The 25,586-nt window shown below is 42.7% G+C and overlaps 1 protein-coding gene across 3 annotated transcripts in view; it reads left to right on the top strand.

Moving 5' to 3' along the window:
• The first annotated feature begins 630 nt into the window (after positions 1-630).
• DDX4 (DEAD-box helicase 4) overlaps positions 631-25,586 on the top strand; it is a 56,164-nt gene continuing 31,208 nt past the window's right edge. The window contains exons 1-9 of one of the 3 annotated variants that reach the window (XM_063456899.1): positions 631-673; positions 4,825-4,905; positions 10,217-10,253; positions 11,806-11,865; positions 15,582-15,626; positions 18,151-18,201; positions 18,571-18,624; positions 20,022-20,072; positions 25,472-25,522. In XM_063456899.1, the coding sequence (XP_063312969.1) occupies positions 4,831-4,905; positions 10,217-10,253; positions 11,806-11,865; positions 15,582-15,626; positions 18,151-18,201; positions 18,571-18,624; positions 20,022-20,072; positions 25,472-25,522 (424 nt within the window). In that variant the 5' untranslated portion in view covers positions 631-673; positions 4,825-4,830. Of the gene's footprint in view, positions 674-816; positions 869-4,824; positions 4,906-10,216; positions 10,254-11,805; positions 11,866-15,581; positions 15,627-18,150; positions 18,202-18,570; positions 18,625-20,021; positions 20,073-25,471; positions 25,523-25,586 lie in introns of those variants that run through there. The other 2 variants (XM_063456900.1, XM_063456901.1) reach the window with 2 other exon arrangements.

Consider the following 25,586-nt stretch of genomic DNA (forward strand, 5'->3'; position numbering starts at 1 on the left):
AACTGTTATGTTTACAGCTGCAGGGTTAAAATTAGAGGGACCTGACATCCAGACCACTTCATTGTGCTGAAGTGGTCTGGGTGCCTTTAGTGGTCCTTTAACCTGTAGTTGTTCTGGTCACTGTAGTGTCCCTTTAAATGTGAAATTAATTTTGCATTCTCACTTTAGTGAATAACCCTGCTAGAGTAACAGTGCCTATAGATAATTTCTCCCCCAATACCGCTGTACATTTGGCAATTCGGCTAATAGATCTAATTATTTAATAAAATGTGCTGTGTGTAAGTTATACAAGGACTGGATAATAACTGCCGTGATAACAACAGTAGGAGATTTTATTTCAGGACCCCCTGACAGGTTCACAGTTGCCATATGCTGATAACACTGTGATATCAGAGACTCTCAGCCTGTCCTTTGAAGTAGGTCTGCCAGCATGGTGACACTCTCCACATGACACCGCGCCTGAGCCATTCCCTGACACCACGTGCCGCCTGACAGCCTGGCGGGAAAGAACTCGCCTCTGATTGGCTGAGCGGCTGTGACGTCTTCACCGCGATCTATTTTACCAGGGCAGCTCGTGCGTCCCCCGCCCAGTGTGTTTGGGAGTTGTGTGTGAGCAGCTGATACCACACACCATCCAGAGCAAGACGGGGCACCCGATACCGAGCAGTGACAGGTCAGTGAGATATACCGATATATAAACAACACACCCGGCTCCCCTCGGGACTCGTGCTGTCTAACGGTCTCCGTCACCGGTGACTAACTAGCTCTCCCATTACAGGAACGCTTTATATCGGTCTGCTGTCATACAGAAATACAATAACCTGGGAATACCCGGCTTGGTCTGTAGCGGTGTCTCATACACTGGAAGGTAAGTAGCGGGTGGCTTGTGTCCGGCCGAGCAAAGCCCTCCCGCACCGAGCATGGAAATACCAACCGGTAATATACTGAGTTAGCAGGGCCCTCCCGCGCCGAGCATGGAAATACCAACCGGTAATATACGGAGTTAGCAGGGGTCTCCCGCACCGAGCATGGGAATACTAATCGGTAATATACGGAGTTAGCAGGGCCCTCCCGCACCGAGCATGGAAATACTAACCGGTAATATACGGAGTTAGCAGGGCCCTCCCGCACCGAGCATGGGAATACTAACCGGTAATATACGGAGTTAGCAGGGGTCTCCCGCGCCGAGCATGGGAATACTAACCGGTAATATACGGAGTTAGCAGGGGTCTCCCGCGCCGAGCATGGGAATACTAACCGGTAATATACGGAGTTAGCAGGGGTCTCCCGCGCCGAGCATGGGAATACTAACCGGTAATATACGGAGTTAGCAGGGGTCTCCCGCGCCGAGCATGGGAATACTAACCGGTAATATACGGAGTTAGCAGGGCCCTCCCGCGCCGAGCATGGGAATACTAACCGGTAATATACGGAGTTAGCAGGGCCCTCCCGCACCGAGCATGGGAATACTAACCGGTAATATACGGAGTTAGCAGGGCCCTCCCGCACCGAGCATGGGAATACTAACCGGTAATATACGGAGTTAGCAGGGCCCTCCCGCACCGAGCATGGGAATACTAACCGGTAATATACGGAGTTAGCAGGGGTCTCCCGCGCCGAGCATGGGAATACTAACCGGTAATATACGGAGTTAGCAGGGGTCTCCCGCGCCGAGCATGGGAATACTAACCGGTAATATACGGAGTTAGCAGGGGTCTCCCGCGCCGAGCATGGGAATACTAACCGGTAATATACGGAGTTAGCAGGGGTCTCCCGCGCCGAGCATGGGAATACTAACCGGTAATATACGGAGTTAGCAGGGGTCTCCCGCGCCGAGCATGGGAATACTAACCGGTAATATACGGAGTTAGCAGGGCCCTCCCGCACCGAGCATGGGAATACTAACCGGTAATATACGGAGTTAGCAGGGCCCTCCCGCACCGAGCATGGGAATACTAACCGGTAATATACGGAGTTAGCAGGGCCCTCCCGCACCGAGCATGGGAATACTAACCGGTTAGACCCGGAGTTAGCAGGGCCCTCCCGCACCGAGCATGGGAATACTAACCGGTTAGACCCGGAGTTAGCAGGGCCCTCCCGCACCGAGCATGGGAATACTAACCGGTTAGACCCGGAGTTAGCAGGGCCCTCCCGCACCGAGCATGGCAATACCAACCGGTTAGACCTGGAGTTAGCAGGGCCCTCCCGCCCCGCAGACCGTGTACTGCGCTGCGTAGTATGTGGGCGCTATTCACCTGGGATGCAGATATTCCTGTATATTTCGCTCTACACACATGGTATAGCTGCCTGTCTACATTCTAACGCGTGTAGTTTCCTACGTCTGTTTCGTTTTTACTACATTTCATTTCTAGAAATGTTTGGCGTATATATCTATTGCATATTACCTTGCGTACATAATGTAAGTGTTATTTCAATGTGTTTATGTATATGGTGGTATAATAGAGGCTGATTTTTATTATTGCACATGAACATGGAGTTGTATATCACTAGCCAGGTTTATTTCAATAGTACTGTAAACTTTTTTTTTTTTTTTAAGTCTTGCTTCCTATCCCTAAATTGTCCTCTAAAATCCTAAAAAAAAACCTCAGTCTCTACTATAATCTTTTGCCTTGTAATTTGATTCCCATTACACTTGACATGTAAGCCCTCATCACATTATGCTCCTGTCAGTCCTTCATGTCTTGTTTCAAGTACTTGTTTGTTAGCAGCACAGCTATTGTACAGTGCTGTGTAATTTGTTGGAGCTGTTTAAATATGGTGCTTTACTGAATGTTAGTTGTTGCCCAAGAGAAAATAAGGATTTAAATAATCTGACATAAAAAAGATTTCATTAAAGCAGGTACTGAGTTTAAAGGGACACTATAGACACCCAGACCACTTCAGCTCAAGCGAGAACACTATGGGACGGAGGGGGGGGAGGAGAACGCTATGGGGGGGGGGGGGAGAACGCTATGGGATGGAGGGGGGGGGAGAACGCTATGGGATGGAGGGGGGGAGGAGAACGCTATGGGATGGAGGTGGGGAGGAGAACGCTATGGGATGGAGGTGGGGAGGAGAACGCTATGGGATGGAGGGGGGGGAGGAGAAAGCTATGGGATGGAGGGGGGGGGAGGAGAAAGCTATGGGATGGAGGGGGGGAGGAGAACGCTATGGGATGGAGGGGGGAGGAGAACGCTATGGGATGGAGGGGGGGGAGGAGAACGCTATGGGATGGAGGGGGGGGAGGAGAACGCTATGGGATGGAGGGGGGGGAGGAGAACGCTATGGGATGGAGGGGGGGGGAGGAGAGAACGCTATGGGATGGAGGGGGAGAGGAGAACGCTATGGGATGGAGGGGGGGAAGAACGCTATGGGACGGAGGGGGGGAAGAACGCTATGGGACGGAGGGGGGGGAAGAACGCTATGGGACGGAGGGGGGGGAAGAACGCTATGGGACGGAGGGGGGGAAGAACGCTATGGGACGGAGGGGGGGGAGAACGCTATGGGACGGAGGGGGGGGAGAACGCTATGGGACGGAGGGGGTAGAGAGAACGCTATGGGACGGAGGGGGTAGAGAGAACGCTATGGGACGGAGGGGGGGGTAGAGAGAACGCTATGGGACGGAGGGGGGGGGTACAGCGAACGCTATGGGACGGAGGCGGGAGAGGACAGAGGGGACACTTTTTTTTTCTTGTATTCCTACTCTAAAAACTAGGTGCGTCTTATAGAGTGCAAAATACAGTACATAACTCGTATGAACGGAGCCCTTTAAAGTGCATTTGGCAAGGTATATTGCAGGGCCCATAGTCCTGTGGCGAGGTTCTATTTGCCATAGTAGGTTTTATTTGCCTAAAGTGATCTATTGCAGTCATCACACTGTCTATTTAGGGGACTCTCTTAATCTTCATCTGCCAGGATCCTACATAATTGAGAGTGCAAGAGTCTATGGTTGAGACTGAAGCAGCCTCATAGACAAGGCATCATGCCTTGCAATGGGGGAATTGACATGACTATGGTTGTTGCTCTGCCTTTTGTAAACTCCCCCCTCCACCCTTTCCTGTGCGCAGAATCAAAATGCACGAGGGGGGTGGCAGACACATTTCAAAGGGACACTATAGTCACCAGAACCACTACCGCTTAATGTTTTGGTTCTGCCGTCTGTTGGCTGTTTCAGTGACTTACCTGACTCCTGCGCCGATGTTCCTCAGAGCTGGGTCAGGCTCCGACTGCGCTCCTCACCAGCAGGCGTGAGGCCTAATTCATGCGCATTATTTTTCAATGCTTTCCTATGGAGGAAAAAATTGACGCTGGAGGTCCTCATGCAGAGTGTGAGGATGTTCAGCGTCAGATAACAGACCAAAGGTCCGTTTCAATTTCAAAAGTCCTTCTAGTGGCGGTCTGTTAGACTTCCACTAGAGGAAGAGTTAACCCTCCATTTCACAGAAACCACTGTAAGGTTAATGGGCAATTGCACCCAGACCATGTCAATGAGCTGAAGTGGTCTGGTGCCTAGTGTCCTTTTAAGGCGAGCATCAGTGGTAGGTCTTCGGCCTCTGTGGGACATTTAAAGTATTAGTGAGGATAGGTAGGTTTGTGTAGATTTGTAAGCAAGTACCAGGATTTTAAATTGAGTCCTATAGCTTATGGGTAGCCAAAGTAGGGACTGGCAGAGGGGGTAGGCATGGGAGTTGCAAGCTGACCGAAAGATGAGCCATGCCATTATAGGCTGTAAAGGGATGATTGTCAATCATTGACATTTGCACATATTGTCTATGTAACTTGTTTGGTTTATTTTTTTCCATTCTCTGACCCATTGTATTGTAGCTAACCATGCCTGGATCTGATTGGGACAGTGATGGCGAAGAAAACCATAGTTCTACCAGTGCCGTGAATTTCAGCAACTCGGTATGTCTCTTTTGGTTAGGGTTTTATAATCTCTATTAACCCCTTAATGACTAAGAATCTTCTGAGATGCAATGTGTTTCTGACTAATGCCTTTTTGGCACTTAAGCAGTGCGTTTATGGTACCACATTTCCACCCTTCATGTTTAAGTGCACATGTACATATTATATATCCTCCTATAAAGGGGAAATATGGCTTTCCTTTGCTACCCTGTTTATATACAAAACAAACATTAACATCTTAACGACCGCTGACCGTTCTGGAAAGTAATTGGAAAAATCCCTTTGAGGACCGGTGATGGTCCTGAACCTTCATAACCGTATTATGTACTTACCTGATCGACGTTCCTCCCAGTGTGGGGAGACTGCCTGACAGCCCAGGCAGTCTCTCCTCGGCGAATTAGGAACCTGCGGCCGTGTGATCACTCTAACAGTCACATGGCTGCAATAGGTGTCCCAAGTATCTGTGCTGACAGGCAGTCTCCCTGCATGTGTGTAAAAAAAAAAAAAAAAAACCCAAAGAAAAGTTAATAAAAATTATATATATTACACACATCTAATTATGTCTGTCTATATCATTCTAAGTGTATTTATATTAATATAAAATGCACTTATAATTAAATTACACGTGTATATTCTAATTTACAAATAAGTAAATTTAAAATAAATTAAACGTAAAAATAGAAAAGTTGTATGAAATTTTATTCTAATTATTTTGATATTTAGATGAGTACACTTCAAATGCAATTATATACACATGTGTGTATATATATATCTATATCTCAAAATATGAATGATATATTTACATAAATAACTTGAATAAATTACATATAGACTTCAAATATATAAATATGCATATATATTGAAATTCTACATGCGTATGTATGTAATATTTTTTATGCAAGTCGTTTTTATTGATTGCAATTTTTTTTTTTTTTTTTTTTAAATTCTTTATTTTGTCAGTGTTGTAGTTTAACATACAAGTTTGCCCTGTCACAACGGCAGGTGTAGATCAACATCAATACAGATCATACTATCTCATAAGCAAGTGAAGCGTTACATATTATGCGTATTCAAGGTGAGACAGGTATTCTGTGTTACATGCGGTTCATGGCTGTAGTCCGCTTTGCTGTGGTTGTCGTCAACACTATTTTTTTGTTTAAGATGTCAGGTTGGCATACAGTTTAGTTAGGTCCACAGGTACCCTTGGTGTCAAGGGTTTAGCCCGTCGGTGGTGCCACCTGGTGATGGTCATAAATTGGTTACGCTGTGGTGTGCTGGGGGTCTTGGGTCAGTTGGGGGTGTATCCGTATAGTTGGATTCAGGCTGGTTATCAGTGACCCAAGTATATGTGGCGTGTCAGGCTCGGTTACAGCTGTCGCCCGTGTCTCGTTGAGTCTCGGTCAGTGTTTCGTGTAGGTCGCTGGGTTCGTGTTAGTCCGGTCGTGTGTTAGCTTGTTTGGTGTCGGTGCGGGCGGGTGTTGGGCCCCTGACCTGGAGGAGGACATGGGGGGGGGGGGTAGTAAGACGTCATGTGATTCGTGGGAACCTACCATGGGTCAAGTGGATCTGCTTGGTTGAACCTCATGTATTGAGGTGCATGTCAGGGAGCCTCACCTGTCAATCCCCGTACTAGTGGTGCGGTTAAGTATTACATGGGGTCGTTAGGTGAATGGTGGGGTAGCGGGTGCCGGATAAGCATATATACAAATAAACATAAATGTAGGTAAATAACAACATTTTAAACGAAAAGTGATAAAGGTTAAGTTATCTTAATCGAAAGTCCCTTCTTCGTCACTAATGTCCGCATCAGCTCTTGATCAGTACCATTACTCATCGTAGCGCCCTATGTAACAGGTGGTGGTACAGCTTGTGAGCGCGGGATGAAGGGTATAACTGTGTTCAGGTCCCAGGATCTTGCTGGTTGTTCTGGTGTCACCGGTACGGCTGATATGCCCAATTTTCGTAGAAATGGTGCTGCTTCTTCCATGGTGTGCAAGGCATGTACGGCACCGGCTTGTGTGACTACTATGGAATTGTCCGCTCCCCATCTATACGGCAGGCCTGCCGAGCGTAGCTGGGTAGTAACGGGTCCGCATGACTTCCTCCACAATAAGGTAGCTCTTGACAAGTCTTGAAAGAATAGCAGGGTGGAGTCCTCAAAGGTAATTGGTGTCTTGCCTTTAACAGCTTGCAGAATATGTATTTTGTCCTGGACGGTGTGGCATCTTAAAATAACGTCTCTGGCGAGGTTGGATTTCGTGTTGTTTGTCGAGGGGAGACGATATATACTTTCAGCATTCATTTTGCGGGCCATTGCTGGGGGCAGTATAGTCGTGAGGAGGCGCCTTATATAGTGGGGTAGTTCCTCTGCCGATATCGCGGCCGGGATCCCCCTGATTTTTATGTGGGTTCGGCGGTGTCGGTCCTCCATAACTGCAAGTTTCCCCATTAGGAGTGTTTGGTTCCGTTGGAGTTGGAGTATTGTGTCCTGTACTGCAGCGATCTTAGTGTGTGCGTCTTGCACGTTGTCGGTGACTGATCCCACTGTCTCCCTGATCTCTCGCATCTCAGATTTGAGCTTTGCGGAATCTGCGTCCAGTAGTTTGTGGATACTGGCAAGGAGTAATTTTAGGTCCCCCTTTGTGGTCGGGGCAGAGTCATCTTCGGCGGCTATATTTAGGGACGCTGTTGTCACTATGTTTGGTAGTACCTCTGGTTGCCTTCGCTCCGGCCTCTCCGGTTCAGATTCGGCCTCACTTTGGGATTCTTCCGGTGGCGGAGGAGGTTCGGGTCGCGCCGGTCTTTGGAGCATGGCCCCGATGTCTCTGTTGGCGGGCCCGGTAGCCGACTTCTGCGATCTGCGGCCCATGGTCGGGTCGTGTGACAGCGGCTCTGCTCCTGGCTGGTCTGAGAAGTTTCTCCACAGGAGTGACTCGAGGTCTGTGGTCGTCAGCGGTCGGTAGGCCTCAACTCGGCGGCGCCGCTTAGGTAGCCTCTGTGGCTGAAAAAAAGGCATCAGCCGGCTCAGCACAACTTGCTGGATCAGGGTGAGTAGGATTGCAAGGTGGATTGTTAGTATTTTTGGCTGGATTTAACGGATTGAGGGTGACTCCTATTGATTGCAATTTGAGGGACCGGTCTGACAACCCAGGCTGCAAGTCCAGAGAGTTTAATTTGCTGGCACTGTATTTAACCCTGTAACTTTCTATGACACCCGAAAACCTGTACATGGAGGGGTACGGTTTTACTCTGGAGACTTTGCGCAACACAAATAGTGTTCAAAACAGTAAAACATATGACAGCGATGATATTGTCAGAGAAAGTGAAGTTTTTTGCATTTTTCACGCACAAATGACACTTTCACTGATGTATATCATTGTTGTGATACGTTTTTACTGTTTTGAAACACTAAAATGTGTTCAGAAAAGTCTCCCGAGTAGAGCAGTACTCCCCCATGCACAGGTTTTATAGTGTTGAAAGTTACAGGGTCAAATATAAGGGTCACATTTTTTTACATTGAAAATTGCCAGGTTGGTTATGTTGCATTTGAGACCGTATGGTAGCCCAGCAATGGGAATTACCCCAATGATGGCATACCATTTGCAAAAGACAACCCAAGGTATGGCAAATGTTCAGTGTCTTTTTGTAGCCACTTGGTCAAAAACACTGGCCAAAGTTGGCGTTTGTAATAGTTTTTTGCATTTTTAACGCTCAAACAAATATAAATGCAAACGTGGGCCAGTGTTTGTAACTAAGTGGCTACTAAAAGACTGAACATACCCCATATTGAATACCCTTGGTTGTCTACTTAAAAAAAAAAAAAAAAAAATAGTACATGTAGGGTGTGATTCAGAGATTTGACAGATAAGTGTTACAATGTCATTATTGCTAGATTTTAAATACCGGTGTGTGTGTGTGTGTGTATATATTTTGAAACGGCAATTTCCTATTTGTGCTTATAGCCCTATAACTTGCAAAAAAGCATGTAAACATTGGGGGGTTTTAAACTCAGGACAAAAGTTTGAATCTATTTAGCAGTTTGTTTTCATTAGCTTTTGTAGATAAGTCACATGTATCTTCCTCCTTTTTTTTTTTTTTTTTTTTTTTTTATAAGTAAATTATGACATGATGCAAATAATGGTATGTGAAGAAAGTCCTTTTGGTACTGGAAAAAAAATGTATAACCTGTATGGGAATAATACATGAGAGGAAAATTACAGTTAAACACAAACGCAACAAAAATGTTAAAACAGCCCTGGTCCTTAACGTACACCATGGCCAAAACAGTAAGATCCTGAAGGGTTGAAGTGGTCTGGGTTCACGGTCACCTTCAACAAACCCTATATATAGGGTCAAGAACACAAACATGTATTCCTGACCCTATAGTGTTAAAACCACCATCTTGACTTCTTACCTGATGTCCACGGTACGCTTAAAGGGACACTCCAGGCACCCAGACCACTTCTGCCCATTGGAGTGGTCTGGGTGCCAACTCAAACTACCCTTAACTCTGCAAGTGTAATTATTGTAGTTTTCATAAACTGCAATATTTACCTTGAAGGGTTAAGACCTCCTCCAGTGGCTGTCTACAAGATAGCCACTAGAGGACACTTCCGTGTTCAATGATGTTGGACATCCTCACGTTATGTGAGGACCTCCAGCGTTGCCAAAATCCCCATAGGAAAGCATTATTCAATGCTTTCCTATCGGGAGGTCGCATTAGGTCTCCGCTGCAGTCGGCCGTGCATGCTCAATAGGTCGGTGGGGGAGGAGCGTAGGCGGAACCTGACCCAGCGCCGAGGGACATCGGAGCTGGATACAGGTAAGTCACTGAAGGGGTCAGCAACATGGGATGGGGGCCAGGAGGGTGAGGCACTGGAGAGTCCCTTTAAAGCTCTCTCCCTGAGCTAATCAGTTACTGGGCTTGGCTAATTTGGAGGGAGTGACCTGCTGATTGACTGCAGGACTTGGCTTAGCAAGCTAATAGAAGCTCCTAGAAGGTGCTTTTTGGCTCTTGGAGTTGAAGGTAAGGAGCAGGGAGCAGCATCCAGTAGGCTCCAAGTAAGAAGTCAAACTGCTAGTAAATAGTTTAACTACTTGGCTGTGTGGAGGATCGGGTACTCTAGTCAACATCACTAAAGCATGCCTTAGTGGGTATGGTGTTTGGAGTGGGAGTGTTTCTTTAATAACAAAGTACCTTTCCAGTTCTTGGTCTATCTACTCCCAAGTGTTTGGGTTTTGTATTTTGGGGGGAGAAGGGATTGTTTTGAATTTGATCAGTTTCTAATTCTGACGTCTTACTTTTCTTAAGCAATCCGATTCTGTATACGATGACAGGTGTAAAAATGGTAAGTTTTTCTTGTATAAGCAATAGATTTTATTTATGTGATGAGTGTATTTGCTTCTCTTTTCTGTCTTTGACTTGTTGATTATATTGAAGTACATCAGATTTACTGGTATCTGAAAGTATATATGCAGAGACTGATAATCAAATTATTCATGGCTATGGACAATAGTTTATGCAAGATTTAAGAGTGCGTAGTACCATTGGAAAATGAAGTATAACCGCTGAGAGGTTCAACACATTATAGGGACACTATAGGCACACAGACCACTTACTCATATTGAAGTGGTCTGTAAGCAGTGTCATGTCACACTTAGTCCTGCAATATAACGTCAGAATTAAGACTGCTTATAGTGGCGCTTCCAGGATTTTACTGGACTTTGTAGCATGACAACAGATCAGATATTTGATACAAACCTCATTAATCATTAAGAACTCATTGATAACACAAGAGATACACATGGTAGTTATGACATGATAATACAGCTTTTTGAGATAAATAGAACAATGATGGTACCCTGGGTTGAGTACTGAGTATGCTTTAGGGCAGGCATGTCCAACCAGCGGCCCCCCCAGATGTTGTTGAACTACAACTCCCATGATTCTTTCAATGAAACAGATAGCCGGGGAATCATGGGAGTTGTAGTTCAGAAACATCTGGAGGGGCTGGCAGGTTGCTCAGTTGGGTGACTAGGTTGTGCAACGTTTTTTATTTTTATAAACCGGAATAACCGGTCTGTAACTCTTGAGGCCATTTCATTGTATAGGCTGAAGGATTCCCTATTCGTGTATGTTGGAGAATGTTGTACATAGTAGAGCTGAGCTGTTTCTTCCTCAAAATTTGTGAGGCATACATTTTTGGAATTTAGATGGAGCTCACCACCCTCCAGAAATAAGATGGCAAATGGTCAGAAAGTGAGTTTGTCATAATTAACTTTTATAGCATGGAGTGGGTCGTGTTATGCCAGAGTTGAGTGTGTCGAGGACCAAGTAAAGTGATGTGTGGTAATTTCTATAGGTTTTACCAAATTCTCCCAGTTTAAAGAGATGGTTAGGAGTAATTGGATATAGTGGAGATGCATAGAGTGAGATCTCCTGATTATGTCTGTGACCACATCTGCAGCGTTGGGATGGTGGGAATGCCATGAACATATTTGTTACATTATGCCAGTTGAGATCTCCCTCTGCAGTGGTGGAATGGAATAATTCTGTCTGGGGCATGGACTAGTAAAAGATCTGCAAGAGGTAAAAATTATAAGGTAATCGTAATAAAACATATTTATGCCAACCTAATTTGATAAAATTGATTTGCTCTGACACACAGCGAGGACACGTTTTTCCATGGCTCCCAAAAAAGTTAATCAGTCAAGTGAGAGAATTATGAGGCCATGGATAATAGCCAGGAAAATAAAACTAATGTTGAAATAAACATTCTGTCAAAAGCAAATGAGTGGGGCTACCAGAAAGGAAGAGACAACCTCCCAGAAAATGTCTGCTATATTTCTGTCATGTCATGTGAATGCTTTTTCATAGAATGTTCATTTCATTTATCCTAGCAAGCAATGCGTTCACCAGTCAAGGTTTTGGATCTGAGAGAGGTTTTGGCAACCGAAGAGGTATGTGTGTGATTTTAACAATGTAAAATAACCTTTCACAAAAAAAGCAGAAGCTTTTGGGACAGAAAAAAATTAATGGCACTTTTTTTTTTTGCGAACACTATTTTTGGAAACTGCAAAACGTAGAGCTACACTTGGGGCACAAATTTCATCTTAATTTAGTTATGGCATGAGTGCCTTCTCGCTTAAAGGATTTAAGTCTTCCAAACGGCATCCAATCACATTGCCCTGTTGATTTAATCAGGATGCCTAGGTCTAGGTGTCTGAGAGAATCACCTGACAATTGCAGCCTATCTGTAGTGCCACATTCTAAAAAGTGATTGGGGAAAAAAAAATTTGCATATTTTCTGCTGCATTTCACAGTGGAAAGCTGCTGAAAGCAAACTCTCAGCCTAGAAGCATTTTGCAGTCCCAGGAATCGAGATTGAAGCCATATATCTATATCGGGAGTTTTGTAGTAGAACATTTAAGCTTGCTTTTGCAGACTGTTAAAACATGCATGTTTTTGCACCATAGTTATGGTGCAAGGAGTGATCCTTTAAATTAGAAACTGGAAAGACATTTGCCTTTCTGTGTTTCTTTTGACTAGTGTATTATGGGTTAATTAAGCAAACTGCAGATATCATGTCAGAATAAAATTGCGGCACTTGGATAATGAAGTTTAACACTAGGAAGAAAAGTAAATGATTGTACTCCCCCAGTCTTTGGTATGTATTGGGATACAAGCGGCCTTAAGGAAAGAAACTGCAATGGAGAAAAAAAAAGACAATGTTGCTTTAAGCATGTGCTTGTAAACTTTGGATATATACAACCCATGTAAACTTTAAAAGATGCAACACTAAAAAAACTTGAATTTAATTTTTGGAGGTGTGTATCCAAAGACTGCTTGCAAAAGCTGCAGTTCTTCAGTCTGCAGCCTTTACAAGCCCCTCCCGTTCTTTCCAGCCAAGACTTTGGTTGTCTCTAGATGAATTGAAAGTTCTGTCTAAATTCAGCATTCAGCAGGAGTAGAGGAAGAGAGAGCATGATGGACATGGAGATTATAGGCAACAATCTACAATAAGATCAGCTGTCTTCATGAAAAACGTGTATTTTCAAACAAGTGATGGTTGGATGATTAGTTACCACTACCACATCCATCACATTGACCAATATTTCTCATAGATTGAAAGTTATTGTGATGGGTGAAAACGATGTAAAGCCAAACAATATGAAACAAACTAAAGAATACAATCTGCAGTTGTGTAGCCACATTAAAACAGGTTATTGTGTTGGCAAGCTACATGAATGCAGACTAGGACTCTGCGTGGAAGGTGTCTGCTTCCAGCTAGTCCCCTGTTTGGCCGCAAGGTAAGCAGGTTGGAGCACAGCCACAGCAGACATAAGGACGCTTCACTATAGTGCCCAGTGACACCCGGACACCTCCAGGTATCCGTTTAGTTAGTTGTCAATCTGGGTATCTCGATTGGCGATAATTAGGTCAATTAATTGTGGAGCTTGTGCCTGATGCGCCCGCTCGACATGGTAAAGCCCTGACCCGGTTAGCCAATTATAGGCTTCCCTGTGCAGAAGTCTTTGCAAGACAGGTGGTCTGTGCAACTGAGCTGAACAACCAGGAAGTAACTGGACATCTTTTCTGCTTGAAATGTTTGCTTTGTCATGGAATGCAACATTCAAATGAAAGCGGTAGAATTTTCTTTTTTTGCATAGATTTAGTTGTATGAAATAGTGTGGCAAACTTTATTTCTGCATGTTAAAACATGCATTCAGAATGGTGGTGGGAGTGATAGAAAGCTGGATGTGTTTCACTGATGCCATTAGTATTTGATGTACCACACATCTCCAAGACTAGAAGACTTTGAAGTCTCCTTTTGTTTAAAGGAACACTAGTGAATCTCAAAGTTGTCTGGTTGTAGTATACCGGTCCTCTTAACCCTGCAATGTAAACATTGCGATTCCTCAAGCTACAATGTTTTACATTGCTAGGTTAAGTCCACCTCTAGTGATGAGGTGTTTCTTTGGCATTGACAGTGAAATTCTGTCCCATGATGTGGAAGCCCCACAAGGAAGCATTGATTTAGTGCTCTCTTATGGGGACGTCGTGCACAAGGTCTTCAGCACTTGTGAAAAAGGTAAGTAAAACTTTCTCACTTCTAATCTGCAAGGTTGAGGCCTGAAAGAGTTGGGACAGGGAATATGGATAGAATGACACACACAATTGGGAATTCAGATTTATATTGCTAACGCTATATTGTTCCTTTAAGGTGTAACACCTTTGGATAGTAGCACATTTTATTGTTGCATTTGCTACTTTTTGGCAACCAATGGCTTGACTCCCAGACACACATTAGCCAGTTTTTTTAAGCAGTTGTGATGCAGTGAATCTTGGGGTGGAGTCTGTAGACTAACTGTTATTGAACGGTTTCACAAAAAGTGGCTTTCTCTGCACTCAAAGAAAGCTTGGCCCCTCTGCTGCAAAGACTTTTCACTTTTGCTTTATCCATAAGAATATGATCATTAGAATGGTAGGCTGTGAGATTAGGGGATATCTAGACCAAAATAGGTGATTTCTTCTTTTTTTTTATCCGTAGTTTAATACATTTAGAGACATTTAAAAAAAATTACCTATCCAAGCCTGTTTTTTTAGGTTGAAACACACTTTAATTTTATTAAACATAAAATTTCATCACAATTCTATTAAAGGACCACTATAGTGCCCTGAGGCTGCCCCCACCCTCAGGGTCCTACTCCCGCTGGGCTGAAAGGGGAGGAAGGAGGTTAAATCGCCTTTCTCCAGCACCGGGCTTCCTCGGCGCTGGAGACTCTCCTCCTCCTTCGGTCGTCATAGGCTGAATGCGCATTCAGCCAGTCCATAGGAAAGCATTCTCAATGCTTTCCTATGGACGCTGGCGTCTTCTCAATGTGAAAATCAGTGAGAAGCGCCTCTAGCGGCTGTCAATGAGAGCCACTAGAGGCTGGATTAACCCACTTGTAAAAAGGAGAAACTAGGGATATTTACAAAATAAACTCTAATTCATACTATTGGGTATCCCTTCAACACCTGTAGTTAAACCCCTTAAAAGGAAGTATCTGCAAATGTAGCAATACCCTGAGAATCAGATAAAGTGAAGTAATTGTATGAATTTATCAGCTGAGGTTTGTGACTAGTGGGACTAAACCCAAAGGGAAGATATTAGGCTTCCTACTAAAGTCTCTTATGTACCCAATAATACACTGTGATATGGTTGAGAATTAGAGGTAAAGAAATGCCAATATAATGGCTTTTTAATCATGGAGCATAAGTAACACTAATCTATACTGTACATCGAAGATTAGGTGCCTACTAAGGCAAACCAGCTCAATTTTATTATGCTCCATGAAAACTGCTCGGGGCTCCCATTCAGCAAACAGTCAGTCTAAATATCTGTTGGGTATCTGAATATAGGTATTACTTGGCTATTGTTTCCAGAGGTATAACCTTTTGCACACCCATAAAGCTTTGTAAGTTGTTGTAAGAGTACCATAAGCAGTGGTCCGACACGTGTTTTGCCAGGGAGGCTCCATTGGATGCTGAGAGAGACCTGTTTTTGTGAAATGACTTAAATGGAGACTGCATCAAGATTTAATTGCATTACATCCTCTACAGTAAGCAGTTGAAGATGGTTTTTCTTTAGAATGTAAATGTAATTATATAAAAATTTCCGTCCACATAACAGGCTATAGATCTGGACGAGGTGGCGGATCCAACCAGTTCGGTCGCGGTAAGTAATTTTCTGTGTTGGACTTTGTTTTCATTGGAAGAGTATAAAGGTGCTAAAGGGATACTATAGGCACACAGACCATTTCAGCCCACTGAAGTTGCCTGAGTGCATAGTCCCAGGTCCCTTAATCCTGCAAAGGTAATTATTGCAGTTTATTTTAAAAAAAAAATAAAAAAACTGCAATAATTACTGTTGTGTCTGTATTTTATTTGTATTTTTTTACCTTAATACAGCATACTTTTTTATTCTTAAATTAAGATATACATTTTTTTTTCCCTGAAAAATTCTGTTAATTTCGATGACCAGGGCAGCAAAAACATAAAAGGTGATTTTTAAAAAAGGAATTGAAGATGGGAGGAAAATCTGTGGATTGGTCCAATGTTTGCAGCTGGAACAGGCGACTGAATCAGTAGTAATGGAGGGGAGACAGAAACTTAAAGGGACACTCCAGGCACTTCTGCCCATTGGAGTGGTCTGGGTGCCAACTCACACTACCCTTAACCCTGCAAGTGTAATTACTGCAATTTTCATAAACTGCAATATTTACCTTGCAGGGTTAACTTTTCCTCTAGTGGCTGTCTAGACAGCCACTAGAGGGCACTTACGGTATTATAGCACACATTTAGTGTACTATAGCGTCGCTGGACGTCCGCACATTCTGTGAGGACCTCCAGCGTCGCTAAATTCCCCATAGGAAAGCATTTTTCAATGCTTTCCTATGGGAGGTCTAATGCACATGCGCAATAGGTCTGCCCTGCTGGATGATGCCGGCGGGGGAGGAGCGTGGGCGGACCCTGAACCAGCGCCGAGGGACATCATTTTTAACCCCTTCAGCAACTTGGGAGGGAGAGGGGACCTGCAGTGCCAGGAAAACTGTTTTCCTGGCATTGTAGAGTCCCTTTGATGATTTTAGGTACTTGGCCATCTTGTGTGCTGTAGGATACAGGGCTCCACAGTGGACACCTTCTATCCCGACCAATATGACAACTTGTAAGGCTTTGGCAATAACTACAGCATATGAAGGTCCATCTGGGTTCTTTGTTTTTAAATCCATTACTCAAACATCTGGGTTGCTAAACTGGTCCTGGATGACAGAACACCGTATCCCACCAAGCGTCACAACGCTAACAGACCAGATCGGTCACCTGAAGTTATGTTCTTGATCTCTGCTGGCGTGATTTTGCTCAGGCTGTCCCCGGGTGAGATGCCCACACCCCGGGAGTCTCCTTGTAGCCACAATGGCAGTGTCCTTGCAGTTCTTGTCGCTAATGAGGTTGCTGATGTAGTCTTGCCAGGACATGGTGTTGGATGGCGGGATCGGGTGCTGTACAGACTCTTAAAGGGCTGTCGGTGGCTCGGAGTGGCCACGCGGTCTCTGCTCTAGGTGCCTCATGCTTGGGGTGCGCGCGCAGGATCCCGTTATGGTTTAACTACACCACTAGTTACTGTCTGCCAGGCAGCCACTAGAGGGACTTCTGGGTCTTTATGCGACACTTGGTCACCTAACTGATACTGGACGTCCTTGCACTATGCGTGATGACATCCAGCATCATTCAAAACCATTAGGAAAGCATTATACAATTATTTCCTATGAGGGAAGTCCATTGCATAGTTCAAGGATGCAACATTGTTGCTGGTTTAATTTGTTCCACCTCTCAATTTGTTTTTATTCTTTTAAACAGACACTCTAGGTTTCAATGAACACATTCTAAAGGCATGGCATAGATAATATATCCATATGCAAAATATTATATATTTTTTTCATTATATACATACTCTGATTTCACTACACACACGTTCTGAATTAACTATACACACACTACATTGTGTGTATATAATGAATGCGTGGTTTGTGTACATGTATAATGAATGTGTAGTGTTAAGTGTGTAAAATGCAGGGGAGCAGGCATACTCTTACCTTCCCAGCAGCTTCCTTAAGCTCCTCTGTTTAACTCTTGCGGCTGGTGTGCTGCGCAGAACGTTGCCATGGTAACCCGTGGCAACTGGTGGCTGCGGGACTCGCGAGAGTTGGATAGGGCAGCTTCTTCGGAAGGTAAAGTGTGCTGGGCAGTCCTGGTCTGCAATATCGGTATCTGTATTGGCTGATGCCAATATTGATTAAAATACAGAATATCAGCCAGAACGATAATCGGTTGATCCCTATTGTGCAATAGGAGAAATTTCAGGTTTTTCTCCTAGTTTGTTTTGTGTGCCCCAGCTTTTCCTTGACAAATAGATTTTGGAATTTATTTTGAAATCGTAAATGTTTTAAAATAAGTCATGTTTTAGTGGTATTTTTTTGTAACACTTCTTTTTAAGTTATTTTGGCAACTAGAGTGTTTAAAGAATTATGGAACTACTTACCATTACAAAATATGGGGGGGGAGGGAGGGAGGGAGGTACCACTAGTTGAGAAAAGAGGGTGTACATGATCTTCTGGTTAATTAAAAACAAAAGAAATCGCAAAAAACATGATTGAGATGTTGTTAAAATAATGATGTAAGAATGATTTTATTATATTTAGGTTTAAATGCAAATGAAGATGGACAGATGCGTAGTGGGCCTCGAAGAGGAGGTAAGAAATTAGACATTTGTACTGCATCGTGCACAGTGAAATGCTACTAATATAGCTTGCAAGGGCAGTAGTAAACAACCATTTCCAAAAGCATAGTGGTGAAGGCTTATTTGGAAAATGAATAATAAATCTTTGTATTTATTCAGTTTGCCTTATAGGTATTACATAAGAAAATATTTTTTTTTTTGAATGACTGATTTGTATACTTGTGCAAAATTCATGTTATTTAATAAGTTTTATTACTACTATTGCCATTTATATAGTGCAAACCGATTCCGTAGCGCCTTACAATATTATGAGGGGAGATTTACTTAACATCAAACTGATTACTTTACTAAAAAGCCAAGGAACCATCTTCTTAAATTCTAGGTTTTGGAAGCAGGGATGATGGACGGCAGCGCTCAGGATTTTCAGATAGACAAGGTATAAATTATTGCATCATTAGGGGGGGGGGGGGGGGAGAAATATCCTATTTAAAATGGCAATGTCTCTACACCCCATGTTTTATAGTAAATAACAGTTGAACCAAAAAAGTTGCCTTACATGTTAAGATATGTTCTCACAAGTAGTATATTTTTGTGTAAAATGACTGGTACCGAATAGTGCCCTTTAGTGGGAGTAGATATCTTGGCAGTAGAGAATTCAGTATTCAGTTTATTCTACTGATTTATCAATTTGAAGAGAAAAGAACAAATTGAATTATGTAAATGTAAATATTCCTTCTTAGACTTTTTTAACATGTTGCTGATGTTAGTACATGCCATGTCATCCAACTCAATGTGGGCATGTGACATTTAACAGGGTGACAGACATTGAGGTGTTACAACAGAACGGTCTAAATACATTGTGGGACATACCTGACAGCCAAGTCCCAGTAACCAGTCGGCACAGTCTCCGCCACATGATCTTGGTGAAAGTCAGTGACTGATCAAATTAAAGTGACAGCTGATGCTGATTAATGGCTTTAGTCATGAACTAAATGAGCTTTATACTGCATAAGTTTTCTTTTTTGGGTTTAGTGAAAGTGCAATTGGGAGTGTGGATTGAGGTGTTGGTGTTAACCAGGCAGGAGAAACAAATGTAGTCTTTTCCACAAAAGCAACATGCCATGATGCAGACTTTCTATCGGCAATATCAAATCTGTCACTGATTCTTAATGACGTGACAAAGCCTTAGTCCCCAAGTGAGACCTCACTCAATCTACAGAGCGGTGCAGAATCTGCCTGATGCACACTGGCTACCCCATCTAATTGCTCGTGAAATATCCCCATTTATGGCTCCTGGCATAATGACAACCCTTGAGGGTGAGCAAATAATTTCAAGCTTTTCATAACAGAATATTTGACTACTCCAACAGATTGGATATTCTCTGATCCAGCATGTTTCCCTAAAATCTGTTTATTTGAAATTCCTATCCTGTGGCAGTGTGCTCTGTGTTGGGGAAACCTTTGTTTTGTTTTTGCGCAAAGAGGCAACACAGCAAGCAGTTGTGATCAAGTACACAAATAATTGTAAACTTTTTTTGTAACTGGTGTTGTCTACTTTTGAAAGTGGTATGTCATTACCTTTTTTTCCCCCCTGCCCTTTTTACAGTCTCAAAGGTGACATAGGTCCAGACATTTCTTCCCCTCCCCCCACATTTGAGATATAGATATTTTAAAAGCCATTTGCACAGGCATGGATGCTTAATCTGAAAAGAGGTAAATAATGGTTAAACTTGCAGAGCTCACATTTTAGGATTTAATTCATAACTTGGGCAATTGCCTCTGGGGGAAAAAAGGCTATTTTAAAACGTTTTTAATTCTGTATTATTTGGTCAGGGACCAATGGAAATGAAGGCCAGATGTCTAATTGGGAGCCAGGGAATAACCGTAAGAATTAGTTTGACTTTTTGTAACAAAGCTGCTTAACTTTTTTTTTTTTTTTGTAATTTCTTTATTTTATTGTGCACGAAAAATACATTAAGGCAGGCAAAGCCACAACAACTATTGCCAGCGTGTCGGTCAACATATAACAATAAACGCACATTTTATATTATAGAGTAATGTTTCAACGAGAGTTAAACCATCATGTAAGTTACAAGTTATGTCAGATGAGGCACTGATTCTGAGTTACATATTAATGCAGGGGCTTGCGCATAAGCTCATTGTTGGGGTACAAGGGTTTTCACAGTTAAACCTAAAGTAAAGATTGTGTTGATAGGTAATAGTATCCCTGTGTGGGTTGATGCATCCCTGCTTCCGTCGGTCAGGTTTTTCTCCCTTTTTATTGGACGTGTTATATTTGTAACCTTTTCATGCAATAAGCGAACAAGACACATTTCGGGGTTAATTGTGCATTTGAACAAAATAGTAACTATATGGTAGTAGCAAGGGGTTATGTATCCGTGGTATTTATAGCGGGTATTTCTAGGGGTCTGTAGGGAGGAGGGACAAGGATCAGAGGTTATCTGTGTTGTATGACCCCCTAGATGTCATAGCCTGATCTGTGTTCTCCGTGTGTCCCGGTGTCCGTTGGTTTTTATGGTTGGGAGTCGTCCTCTGTGATAGCGGTCAGTCCTGCGATGTGTGTTTATTTTTGTCGTTTTGGTAGGTGGGATTGGGTGGGTTAACGCGTGTATGTGGAGTTGTTGGGGCGGGGGCCAGGGATTGTGGTCCCCATTCCAGGTGAGTTGTGTGTTTCATTCCTTTGAGTGTGTATCTTTCCGTATGTGTGGTCGCTGTTCTGTTGTGAGGGGAGGGGGAGGTTGTGTGGGGGACTGTTGTGTTTCTGCTGTGGTGGTGTGGGCATAGATTTGGTTGGGGAGTGGTTTGTTGCTATGGCTTCGGTGTGGTGTTTTTAAGGGTGCGTTGGTGGTTGGGTTCTGGGCTGTGTTTTTCTTCCCGTTACCTGTCTTGTCTTTCGCTCTGGTGATTGTGTCGTGGGTTGATGTTGTAGGAGTTAAAGGGTATCCCTGTCGTTCTCGCCTCCTGTGGCTCGCCATTAGTAGTTTCTTTTCTGTGTCGCTTAATGTGTAGGTTGGGGGGCTGGGTGGTGGAGTGCCCACTGTCCAGATAAGGGTGGTTTGGGGGGGGGGGCGGGTTCGTGATTCGTTGGGGTGAGGTAGGGGTGTCAGGACGATATGTTAATGTTGTGGTTCCATTGATTACGCTGCTGTGGTGGGTTCCATGAGCCAGAGGTCCCATATTTTGTTGTGGTGTCATGACAAGCTGTCCATTGTTCTGGCCTCATTCATTTTCTTTTATATCAGTAATGTCAGGGACTGTTTACTCCCCATGGCTCTGGCTCTCCTAGTGGCTAGGGCTAGTTTGGCCAGTAGTTTGTTGTGGTGTCTGGGTGTGTCTTCTGCTGGTTTGGATAAGAGCCATATCCAAGGGAATTCCTCAAGGTCCCGGGTCATGGGCGCAAGGTACATCACAGATTTGCGTTTCAGTTTGGGCAGTTTGAGCCTGAAAGAATGACATCTATCAATGCGCCTTGCTGTGCTTGTTCAGGCTGTGTGCTTTGCAAGGCTGGATGTGTGTCCGTTTCGCTGATCTCACCAGGATTCTAAGTTTGACAGGAGCTATTAGAATTGCGTCTGGTTCAGGGTGATAGTGATGTAGAATTATTAAAAATCTTTATTGAACTTGTATTGAATTATTGCACTAACTCCATTTTAACTTCATACGGTGACAAATCCTCCATTTTGTCCTCCTAACCTGACTTCTTCATTTTAAAACTACATTACATGACAGAATTTCCCAGCACATCTAACACAATGGACAAAGACTGTATTTTCTATAAAGACATGACTAACTCAGGAACTGCTGAATTTCCCCTAACTCGCAACATAGTATAAATTGAAGGCCATGAGAACACTGTAGTAATGAAATGTTCTATTCATAAGAGACTTTGGACCTGACCACAGACCTGACATCATGACAGTGTAAATTGACGCTCAAGCCCCCCTTTCCATCGAGTAAACCTCATGCTAAGGGAAATGGCGCTTGAGCCCCTTGTCCCCACCCGTGTCCAAACAATACCACCTCTCGGTGGGTGGACACATAGCCAACCACTTAGTTTTTGAGCCAATTAATTATATTGATAGGTGGACACTAATCCAGACACTTAACAATTAATCCAATTAATGATGTGTATTTACTGATATTCTGATAATCAATGATGACGCAAAATGCCTCTTAAAAGGGCCTGCGCGCCCGCTTTTCTTCACTTGCCAATAAATTTTCTCGAAGTTATTTTAACCTGAACTCTGTGTGTCAGACTGAATTACTTCAGCGTATATACGCAATTCAATTTTCTTAATTTGGACAGGAACAGATAGACATTTTAAACATTTTGGTTTACTGCTAAAAAGTACCATAACAGTAGCAAGCTCCGCCCCCACTTTATTTCGGTCTTAAGATGCATTCTTTTGTGAGGTCACCTTATAGGCTGGAATTGGTTATATCTGAAATATTTCAGAGAAAAGGCAATGTTTACATTACTGCCTTGGAACACCTCTATTGGCAGTCACTCGGCCGCAGGAGGTGCTTCCTGAGTCAGTGCTGCACACTGACCTTCAGCGTCTACATGCTCTTCATGGATGCATTGAACATTCCCCATCGATATGCATTGATTCAGTGCATCTATATGGGGAAATTCTGATTGGCACTGCAACAGCTAAGCAGCCAAGATGGTAAATGGTGGCAGAGCCCATTTTTTTTTTTAGAATTGATCAAATGTTGTAAAAGTAGAACTAAACATAGTGCAGTCCATAGTGCTTACTGTAGGTTTAAACACTATAATTGGATAAAAAGACTTTCACAGTGGATTAAAAGCCAAATCAAGAACAAAACCGGTCTCTGGGATGGTAATGGGCTTGGACGACTGCAGCCCCCAAGTTGGCTTAAGTTCCCCTGAAAAAGTGGATAAGTGGCTATTTGCGAAAATATCCAAATATCTCTGTTAAAGATACTATATAAAAATGAACGCTTTACAGTAAAGCAAATCATCCTATTTAAATTTTATTTAACAAAGCCATTTGCCAAAGTGACTTTGATTAATAGTTGGAATAAATAGCATCTAATATTTTGAGGCATCATTTGCTCCTAGACAACCAGACCCCTTCTTCTTAGACAACCCACTACCCAAAATCAAATGTTAAAATGTACTGTTTAGTAGATATATCCCCAATTAAAGCATGCCTTTAATAATTTCCCCCATGCCACTTTTGAGTGTAGGTAAAAAGCTTCTTTTTTTTTTTTTCTCTTAAAAAAACAGCTAAAGTGCTTCAGGGGTCTTGAGTGTCCCAATTACTAAAGTGGTCTGGGTGCAGTAGCTCTGCTGTTTAAGTTCCGCACCTCAGAAGAGGCAGACCAGTGCTGTAAAATATGTTGGAAGCTTACGAATTGCATTTTCTCCAGGACGTTTCTTATTGCGAAAAATGTGTAAAACGAAACATGGTTTCCCATAGGAATGCATTGAAAACAAATTGATCTGTTCTGGAGGTCAGAATGTCAAAATATGTTTAGGTACCACTCTTTGAAAATTAAGTCTAGGTGAAGCCCTGCTCATATGAGCTTCCGTCTAAGTTTGATTACAAAGTGCACATAACCCTACACAAAGTCCAATGCAACATTTGTCTTCACATCAGATAAGTCATTTGTTTTCTTCCAATTCCATTTTTGACTTGTTTCTCTGTTCATTAAGATGTGGTAGGAGGGACCGCTTTTAAAAATGAAGGCATTTCCATTGAAGTGGTCTATTTATTTTCATATCTTGTATCTCTGCTTGGTAATTCTATTACTTATTTCAACTTTAAGAATATGGGTGTTTTTATACTTGGAGTTTGAAATAAGTGGAGTAGTTTAATGAATTTGTGCTAAATCTCCATGAAAAATACATGACCACATTTCAAGTAATCTAAAATATATTTTAGTTAAAAGGAAAAAAACACACTTGGTCACATCTGTTTCTGTATATTAGATTTTTGTATGTTTTTGTTTTTTGTTTTTTAAACCAAATGAACCAGTAAACATGTAATCCTTGGTCAAAACAATCTCTCTGCAGCCTTATCTGCCTACTGGGAGATGATCTGTTTGAGAGCTTATGATGTACTACAGATACATTACACATTCTCAAGTCCAGTGCTTTTTCCAGAGAAGCATTGAATCAGTATTTCTGAGAAGCATTGGCTGCCTTCCACGTAATGAATGTAAAGACCTTTACATTTTTATTTTATTTTTATTAAATGGAAGGGTACCTGGCAGTCACTAGAGGGTCATTCATTCCCATCTACCCCTAGAAATGGCAATAGTTTACTTTGTCAATGAAAATGCACCATCTATGCACTAAAATGTCACGTTTTGTTGCCGAGAAGAGATTATTGTAATATCTCAATATAATGGATTAAACAATCTCATTCGCTTTTAATTCATGTATATTGCAACTTTTTAAGAAAAACCTTGTCTAGCTTTGTTACTGCCACCTGGCTTGTCAGGTAATTATCAGTGCTCTATATTTTGAAACTGTCAGGTATTAAATCTCCATACTAAGACCTCCTGGCTGTCAAGCAGACAACCAGTAGCTTCCATTTTCACTCACTTTCAAAATTGAAGTGTTATGCAGTAGTCTTGTTGGTGGATTGGTGCAAATGTCAAGCATGTATTGTGCCCCAATGCTGCTTTGAGAAGCAAATGATAGAAACGTTGTCAATGAGGACTTCTCAAAAGGCAGATTGGAGCTGAAGCGATCTATCCCAGTGCTTTTAAAATGGCAGAGAAAAAGTAATAAACTGGAAGCAAGGGAATAAACTCGTATAGGGGTTAACCCTAGAGGAACTACAGTAGTAGTGAAAATAAAAAACGAGTGCCCTTATATATTAAAATATAACTTTTAATAGTATAGTTTAAAAAAACGGTCAGTGGGTACCCACAAATGAGTTGATAAGCAAGGCTATAAAAATAATAAAGTGTGTACTATATACAAGGATCAGCCTAATATGTGGATATTCCTAATAGGTAAGAGTACTGTGTGAACAGATACCTCTTAAAATGACACAGTATAAAACAACTTGTTACAAATATCCATGATAAGAAAATGTCAATAAAGGAAACAAAGACTCACACTAAATCTGTTATTACAATCTCTATCAATAAGGGTCACTATCTGCTATTTAATTCAATAACTAAATATTCTGCCTAGAGGTATACTAAATTGTGATAGTAGATAAGGAGGTCCTGTTCAAAATGGCAAGTTTACTTTATATTTTTCTTTCCCCACTCCCAAGATGCTAATGGGAAAGATGTTCAAACAACAAGTTGGATCCCAAAACAGGGGGGTAAGTGTTGCGTTTTGTTTTTCTTTACGGGAATTATGGCTCTATTACATTTTACTCTAGGGCT

This window comes from Pelobates fuscus, chromosome 5 (assembly GCF_036172605.1).
Source record: "Pelobates fuscus isolate aPelFus1 chromosome 5, aPelFus1.pri, whole genome shotgun sequence".
Classification (NCBI taxonomy): domain Eukaryota; kingdom Metazoa; phylum Chordata; class Amphibia; order Anura; family Pelobatidae; genus Pelobates; species Pelobates fuscus.